The sequence below is a fragment of the Epinephelus moara genome, chromosome 16 (genome assembly GCF_006386435.1).
Source record: "Epinephelus moara isolate mb chromosome 16, YSFRI_EMoa_1.0, whole genome shotgun sequence".
NCBI classification, from domain to species: Eukaryota; Metazoa; Chordata; class Actinopteri; order Perciformes; family Serranidae; genus Epinephelus; species Epinephelus moara.
This window is the reverse complement of record NC_065521.1, coordinates 31,119,156-31,127,848: the sequence shown is the minus strand read 5'-3', so window position 1 is coordinate 31,127,848 and position 8,693 is coordinate 31,119,156. Positions and strand designations below refer to the sequence as shown.

The window sequence follows — 8,693 nt, the reverse complement described above, 5'->3', positions numbered from 1 at the left end:
TGCCTGGGGAACGGAGGGCAGTGGGCAACGTAAGTGCCACCTCCACCTAACTGCCCAAACTCCTGAATCATGATTGGCTGCTGGTTATCTTAGGGGCGGGACTGTCATGGCAGCAAGTTTTTCTGAAAAATAAGACTGCAAGCAGCTGATAGACAGCCCTCACCTGTTTTAATCGTTGCCGTGGAAACGTTCAACTATTGCTGCTGTCATATTCACATGTCATATAAGTTGATGAATAGTGCCTGCTCATCTGTCCCTGCAGATGACAAGATATAAATCCCATGTATAGCCTTTTTTGTGATTAAACAAAAATGTATTATTATATCTCTATACAACAGGCTACATGTGTTCAAAAACAGAAATGTTTGTAAATAAGGACGGGACTACAACTCAATAAATTGGGCATTACTCACATTAGAAGACCTCCTTTTGTTGCTTTTCGGCCAATTTGTTTTAGCCTTTTCCACTGCCTGTTTGAACATTTTAATAGACCTAACTATCAATAACTATTTTACACATTTGTATTTTTTTTCAGCAGTTCAAAAACCCACTACGTCACATCCTCTGCCTCACTTCTGACTGTGTTGTGTATGTAGTTTGATCTTTTTGCTCCTGCAATTTGATATTCTTAATTTTATTTTATTCCTGTATATTTCTTGTACATTTTACATTTTAGTACTACTCATTTTTGTATATATTTTTTATTTGTATATTCTAATGTCCACATACTGTTTGATTGGTTGCTGCTGTAACGTTTCTTCTCTTCTCTTCTCTTCTCTTCTCTTCTCTTATCTTGTCTTATCTTATCTTATCTTATCTTATCTTATCTTATCCGCATTGCAATAAATTGTGAGTTATTGAATTAGTGATGTCTGCTGAAGTCTGCACCTTTTTACAGGCTGCAAAAGACAAGACGCACCACTCTGCCTTTATTAAAAAGTTTGAGCCACTGGTTAAAAAAAAAAAAAAAAAAGCACTTTTTTCTTAACTTTTATTTACAGTGTACATAACTAGACAGGGACAGTTGTACAAAACCTAAACACAATAATCAAACAGCAATGGGGAAAATAAAATTGCAGCAACCAAATATAAACATAAAACAAAAATCTTGCTGTGCCTTTTTTTTTATTGTTGCCAGGCAACCACACCATTACCTTATCTTATCTTATTTATTTGATAGGGACAATGCCATTTAACACAAAGAGTTTATAGCTAGATATTGAAATGTTACTAAAAATATCCAGTTTAAAACATCCTACAACCACAATATACTATAAACATGAAAGGCACAATAAAATATACATACGACAACACATATACCACAATACATCTAGTACAATAGACATACCACTATACACATGCCACCATACACTTACACGAATACCCCTTAAACGTTTGAGTGCATGTAGCTAAGAGTGGGCACAGCTCTGGTTTGTTTGTAGCCAGCACATGACCAACCATCGGCTCGGTGTGTCAGGGGCATTTCATTTAAATGAGTGAAACAGCGCCCCTCCTGGACAGGTTAGTGCACTGCTACCGAAGTGAACCAAAGGAAGAGCAGGTACGCTGCCATCCTTTGATTAAAAGATATTTAAATATCAGTCAGTCAGATGCAGTCACCCTCATGTCATTGTGAAACTAAGTGGAGAAATGGAAAAGAAACTTGGTACTGTGAAGCCAGTCACACAACAAACAGGGGGACCTATGATATGGATGCTCCATCTGAAAGACTGGGAAATGGATGAACGTTAAGAAACGTGAGTCTTTGCGTGCTGCTTTCTTCCCTGGTGGTTAAATGTCTCTTAGTGACAGCTTCACGATTTTTCACATTTTCAAGTCAAACAAAAACATTTTTTTCTCATAATACATTGATGTGTTTCTTTCGGTCTGCGGAACTAACGCTCCCGCAACGTTCCCGCGGTACAGTTTCACGTCGGACATAAATATACCACGGACCGCCATACCCAGCGAGGAATAGCATATAACTGTACAGCCAAAATAAGAAACGTAGTGGGTTATCTCGCTGCTGCAGAGCCGTTGTTTGAGAGTGTGTGTGTGCTGATTTATTAAAGACAGTGACATTATCTCGGTAGAGGACATGCTGAATTCACCACAGAAGCTGTTTATTTCCTGAAAAGATGTTTGCGAAACCGTTTCGTGTCAAATCCAACACCGCAATCAAAGGATCAGACAGGTGAGTCACTGCTGCTGTCAGCTCAGCCCAGACCTGTGCTTGTCGCCATTTACTCCAAGCTACAGTTTGCTATTTAATCATGTACACTTGTGGTTTATTGAAAACCACTAAAGCAGATCAACTTTGTCAGAGGGCTGCCCAGATATTAGACCTCACCTGACGTTGCTGGAACAAGGCTAAACTAGTTTGTGTATGCAACTATACAGTACGTTCAGACCCTAGCAGTACAGCAGCTGTTAGTTAGTTGTAGATAGCTATATTTATAATAAAACCACCTGAACAGAGCTTAATAATTCACCTCAATATCAGCTGACAATGTATCAATATTTAGCCAGGATATTATTTGTATTATGTTTACATTATCTTTGCATTATCTGTGAATTTTACAACACTGCAATGCCAACATCAGTCAGATTCCCCCCAGATTTATATCTAATATACTGTGACAACGTCTGCTTCACAGATGACTAGTGAAATTACTAAACACTGGCAACCTTTATTGACTTGTAATAGATGAACATCAGACTCACAAACACAGTGGGAAGAGCTGGCAGCTGGAGTCATGAAGTATGAAGTGGGATAGTCAGCTCACTACTGGTGCAAACTATAAATTAACACACAAATGACAATAACTGGCATTTACCATCATGTTCTGAAAAGACACACTGTCAGAGACAATAACCAAAAAAATTACATTTGTGTAACCTAACCCTAACCCATTTGAAAATGCCAATGTCAGTGTGAATTCTTTGTTTTTTGTGTAGGGTTATGTATAGCAATCTCTGGTGATTGTATTGCTCAGCCCTGTCGATTAGGATCACCCTGACGCTGTGTAATGCCTGCAAACTTCAGTACACTAACAGAATATTTACCAGCAATTCACCAGTCTTAGACAAACTCATTAAAATGCTGTAATGTCAGAGGAAATTATGTCACTAATAAGCAGGCCCTGTATTGGAAAACCTAGTCTGAGGAAAGTATGGTTTGTGGCATTATTAGGATGAGTGAAAACACCAGAAGGCTGTGTGCAGTTAAAGAGGAAACAGTGCAAATAGATTATTTTGATGAAAAGTATTCAAAATATTGCATCTGTAAAATGTCTAGCAGTAGTCTTTACTAGTATGACATTACCCTGTGACTAAGACTTTTGTTTCTACCTTTAGGCGGAAGCTCAAAGCTGACCTATCTGCGGCCTTTCCTTCACTCTCTGCTGATGAGCTGTCTGAGCTGGTCCCCAACAAAGAGGAACTGAATGTAGTGAAGATTTACGCACATAAGGGAGATGCCGTGACACTTTATGTTCTTCACAAAAATCCACTGTTCTTTGAACTGGAGAAACGACTTTATCCTACAGGTAATGAGCTGGTAAAGCTACACCGTGATGATTGTGTGGATGAAATACTGTAAGCTCCTTTTAGTAAATGATTTTAAACGTGCATTGTCTTAATATGGTTTTCAGTGTATGTGCTTTGGCGTTACCCTGCTCTCCTGCCAACATTTAGGACATGGCCTCCTGTGCTTCAGAAGATGATCGGAGGGGCAGGTACACTTCTTTTTCTGAGATCAAACCCCAGGCAGATGTTTAATGTTGTACATTTATATTGATGTTAATTAACAAACACTGTTTTTTCCCATAGATCTCATGCTGCCAGGTGTGACGGTGCCTTCAAGTGGTCTCCCAGATGTGAAACAGGGCGACTGCTGTGCTGTTACGTTAGTGAACAACAGGTAATTAATGATAAAAGATTTGGGAAGACCATGACCTCACAGATTACAGTGTGACACCGTTCTCTTGGTCGATTGCAGAGCTCCTGTTGCAGTCGGCACTGCTGCAGTGTCCACAGGAGAGATGCAGAGTTCGGGTATGAAAGGAAGAGGAGTTTGTGTTCTCCACGCGTACATGGATAATCTCTGGTGAGTAGCGTCCATCATCCTAATGATTTCAATAATGCGTTGTTTTGAAAAATTGTATTTAAAGGGTAGTTTGAAATTTTCTTGCCGAGCAGTTGATGAGATGATTGACCCTGCTCTCATGTCTCATAGCAATCTTCTCATCCAACTCTCAGCAAGAAAGCAAATAAACAGATTTCCCAGTTTGTTGAACAGTTGTCTCAATATTGAGAACACAGAATTGATCAAATCATCAGCCCATGTTTTTCTGTTTTGTATGCTTAGTAGCCCTCAGAAACACAAAGTCTCATGCAGAGCTGGCACTCTGAAAGTTTAAATAAATGTGGCCAAAATGACTTTACGGGATTCACTGTGCAGCCATAAACTTTACACATTTCTTTTTTTATCTTGTTTTTAGGGCTTATGGGGACAAGTCAGGTCCTCCTTCTTTACCAGATGCAGAGAGCAAAGGAGAAGGGGTGAACGGAGGGGAATACGAGGGTGATGAGATAGAGGAAGAGGAGGAGGAAGAGGAGGAGGTGGTGGTAGAGAAGTGTGCGGAGGAGGAGCAGAGTCCCAGTGAAACGGTCACAGATCAAGCCTGCTCTGTTATTGAGGACCTGAGTCTGGCTGAGCAGGAGGAAGAGAAGGGTGAAAAGGATGATGAGGAAGAGGAGGGGAGCCAGGATGACCAGAAACTGCCCCAAGGTACCAGATTTAGTCACGCCACCCATCATAGTTGTCACAGTGTTATTTTCAAACTATTTGAAGTTGTAGATTTGGCATTGAAGTAATTAACACTGCGGTTGCACCGCATTGGCTTTTAATAACTCACAAGCTTCATAAGTACTATTATCCCCAATTCAAATTAAGCTGAGACATTCACTACTAAACAATTGCAGGGCAGGCCTGCAGGCTTGCCAAGTTGTATCAGTCATGGTGTTCTGTTAGTACAACTGGAGGATAAGATTTTTTGATGTGGCAAAATGGGAGCCTGTTCAGAGAGGAGAGGATGTGACCCAGGTCAAATCCTGATGTTACAGAGATAATGGACGCCCTGCTGTTGCAGTGTTTTCTCCATGCTCTCAAGTGCAAGGTTAAGAAGTCGGAGCTCCCCCTGCTGACCAGCACATTTCTCCGCAACCACATGTTCTCCTGCTGGTAAAGTACAGTTCATCTTTTAAGACATGTTGAGGAGGAGTTAATTTCAGTACTGAAAACATTTTTTATTATTTCAGCCCAAGTGGAAAGCAACTTGATATCAAAAAATCCAGCTATAAAAAGGTATATTAGATGTCAACAACGTGACATTTGACTGATATTAAAAGACTAATTTATAACTCCATCTGTAAGCATTTATTTGATGCTTTTTTTTTTCCAACAGCTGTCAAAGTTTCTACAGGCCATGCAGAAACAGCATAACCTTGTGCGAGTGAAGGAACTTACCAAGGGCGTGGAGAGCATTGTGGAGGTGGACTGGAAAAATCAAGAGTGAGCCAAGCCATGCCCTAATTTAAAGAAATTCTCGGTTGAGAGTCAAACCTGTAGGCTGCCCACATTGAGACTGACAACCTCTTTTGTTTTTGCTTTTTCTCACATTAACACTCTATAGACTGCGCTCCTTTAAAGTTCCTGAGGAAACTGATGTTGAAACCGCTCCGGCGCAGGATGGAGGGGAAGGAGAACTTCCGTACCATCCACCTGAGATCACAACTCTGTATTCTGTGTCAGCTCGACTGGAGCCTCTCTTTCTGGATGCAAAAAAGAGGTGTGTGGGTGGGTGGGTGGGTGGGTGTTTTCCTAACCTGGCCTCTTGATGCAGCCACATTTGCAGAGCAGGGAGAGTGTAAGCTTTTGTATCAGTATCTATATGTTTCATAAGTTTATTTGAGTGCAACACTGAATCCCTGGCAGCTCCAGGAGGGTTGTTCTATAGCTGACTCCCTGCAAGGGTAAAAGACAATTTTCTCATGACACAAGACACACAATCTAACATAAATAAATATAGGCACTGGTTGCTTCCTGAACCCCCTATGTTCGAGAAGTGGATAGATATTGTAACTGATATTTATGGTATGGAAATGATAACCTTTTCTCCTCGTCTTCATCTCAACTTCTGGGCGAAGTGGGTGAAATATGTAAAACCCTTACGACCTGACTTTGTGAAGGTACAGTAAAAAGGACCTTTATGATGTTTAGTCAAGCAAACCTCATTGACTGCTATTCTATTTTATTTTATTGTACTTTTTTTGTCTCTTTAATGCCTCCTAAAGTCTGTCTGACATATGGCGTTTATATGTACACTTTAATCTCCCCCAAAATGTTCTACAAAGTTCCTAAAATTGTGGGGGGGAAAACAGCAGGAGAAATTATTTTACTTCGCATGTTCTGTGTTTCTCTTTGTAAACTGCCGTCGAAAAAAAAATATATATATTTACACTCTCACTTTGCATCTTAACTGACAGCTACAGTGTTTTTTGCATCCATGAAATGTTTTTCACTGTTGTACATTCCTGCCTTAGTAAACACAGTTCAGCTGATTTGCTATTATGTGCGTATTATATTACCAATCAACATTTTTAGAACTCAGAGCACTCAAAATGGACTTTACAGCCCAGTATATTACATATTTATAGGTTTTGGATTTTAAACCAGGGAGGAGTACAGATGCAATTTTAAGAATTTTTAACAAGGTAATTAAAGTTTGACTCCAGGCAGATTGTTTAAACTGTTAAACAATGCCTGGAAAGGACCTTTTTGAAATAGCTGTGTTCATAAGGTGAGTGTAGGGGTCAGGCATTGCAAACTAGCATGATCTATAAATGCAATGGTGTGTGTGGCTTTGATTCGTGAGACTGTACTTCTCCCAATAAAAATAAACATGTAATACATAAAATGATTTATATAAGTGGTCACTTTTGCCAGCTCTCTTTGTTTTTAATTTAGTAGCATTTTAAGTCTTTAAAATCTCTTCAGGTTGAAAATATACTGGCACATTTCTCCCACATGCATTTATATGTGCTTTAATGCCCCTACAGGAAAGGAACAGTACTGCAGCCTGCTGAAGTGAGACATATTGTCACAGAGTATGTGAAGACAAATGAACTGGTGGATGAAAATAATAAGAAGTAAGTAGATGCACACATTCCATACGAGGACATTGGTGTCTGTGTGCCAGTCAGCTGACATAAGATGAGGAAGCCCCTCTGTAATCAGACATGGTGAAAGGGCAGCCTTAATGGTAACTGAACACACAGAGCTGACCCCAGACCATGTGATGTTGTTATACTTAGCCAAAATGCTTAGAATGTGACTCGTAAACTGAAGAGACGTCACATGTGTTTCTTGAGGTCATGAAAATCGTGCATCTTCTGATGTGTAACAAATTGATAATGAGGGATGTGAGTAGCTAAATAAAATCTGCCATGCAACTGGCATAGCTTAACAAGGCGGCTATTTCCGCTGCATGACGTGCTTATCTTCATTGCTTTTCTCCCCCCTTAACAGTTACGTGACCATAAACCCTACTCTGTGTGACTGCTTGTTGGAGAAATCGGAGTACCAGGAGGTCGAGTCTCTCAAGTGGGATGACCTCTTTAGCAGGTAAAGACTTATGTTGTTTTCTTATTTTGTTGGTCTTTTGAGAGACCATGTACACTGTCAAATATTAATGTTGCCATTTAATGAGTTAAGCCCAAGTGGGTAAAGGCTGAAAAGTGAAGCCAACATTGAAGTGCCAAAAACGAAAGATCCTCGAATGGCCACTTGAGGCTGGCTTCAAAAGCGAGTCAGTCCCTATAGACTCACATGTGAATATGCCCAACTTTACAGCAGAGGTAAACATGTTTACAGCCTGGTACAAAAAACAGTTTTGGTCTTTATAGTAGGGCTTTTATGTTAATCACATTACCGACTTATTTCCGATCCATCGACATGACCTTGATCTTTTTGCTGACCTTGACATTGCCTGTTATGTCGACATGTGTGTTTGTTTAGGTAAAAATGTCGCCAACATGTTGCCAGAATAAACAGCACTGTTTTCCTGAACATTATACGATTCACACTTTTCTCTTTCCACCTCGACATACTTGTGTGAGTTCACAGAAAAATCTAACAGTACTTCAAAAAAGAGACAGCATAGCATAATGGTAGCCTGCAGCTGCACTTTTGGAGTAGAGGAGACACAGTCCTGGTAGTCATTAGCTTGCCAGCCCCTGGCAACGAGCCAAAAAGTCTGTTGTTCGTAGTATTACCCTCCAACAACTTCAATGTCCAAATAACCCCATGGAGGAATCCACAAGAAAAGCACTGGAGCACTCAGATCACTTGTGATGAATTTATTAATGACTAACGTTTTGATCACAACGATCAACGCCTCCGCCCACTCGACACAAGCATACTCGGGCGTACTATAAGCGGAGCGGACTCTGCGAGGAATGTCCGCAGTCATTCGGGCTTTCATAGTCGAGCGCACTTCCGCGTTGTAGTTTCCTGTAAAAATGTCCGTGCAAAATCCCCGCGATGTGAAAAATACATGCCGAGCAGTCACTGGTGCGCGGAGCGGAGTCCGTGCGGTCGTAAAATCTGAGCTTTGCGCACACAGGGCTTG

At 40.5% G+C, this 8,693-nt stretch overlaps 1 protein-coding gene across 1 annotated transcript in view; it reads left to right on the top strand.

Annotated features, from left to right (window-relative positions):
* The first annotated feature begins 1,936 nt into the window (after positions 1-1,936).
* The window catches only part of eif2d (eukaryotic translation initiation factor 2D), a 14,417-nt gene continuing 7,660 nt past the window's right edge, over positions 1,937-8,693 (top strand). Inside the window, exons 1-12 of the mRNA XM_050065817.1 lie at positions 1,937-2,194; positions 3,358-3,548; positions 3,654-3,737; positions 3,832-3,922; positions 4,001-4,108; positions 4,503-4,792; positions 5,128-5,245; positions 5,323-5,368; positions 5,469-5,575; positions 5,697-5,852; positions 7,123-7,212; positions 7,592-7,687. Coding sequence (XP_049921774.1) covers positions 2,139-2,194; positions 3,358-3,548; positions 3,654-3,737; positions 3,832-3,922; positions 4,001-4,108; positions 4,503-4,792; positions 5,128-5,245; positions 5,323-5,368; positions 5,469-5,575; positions 5,697-5,852; positions 7,123-7,212; positions 7,592-7,687 — 1,433 coding nt within the window. The 5' untranslated portion in view covers positions 1,937-2,138. The remainder of the gene's footprint in view (positions 2,195-3,357; positions 3,549-3,653; positions 3,738-3,831; positions 3,923-4,000; positions 4,109-4,502; positions 4,793-5,127; positions 5,246-5,322; positions 5,369-5,468; positions 5,576-5,696; positions 5,853-7,122; positions 7,213-7,591; positions 7,688-8,693) is intronic.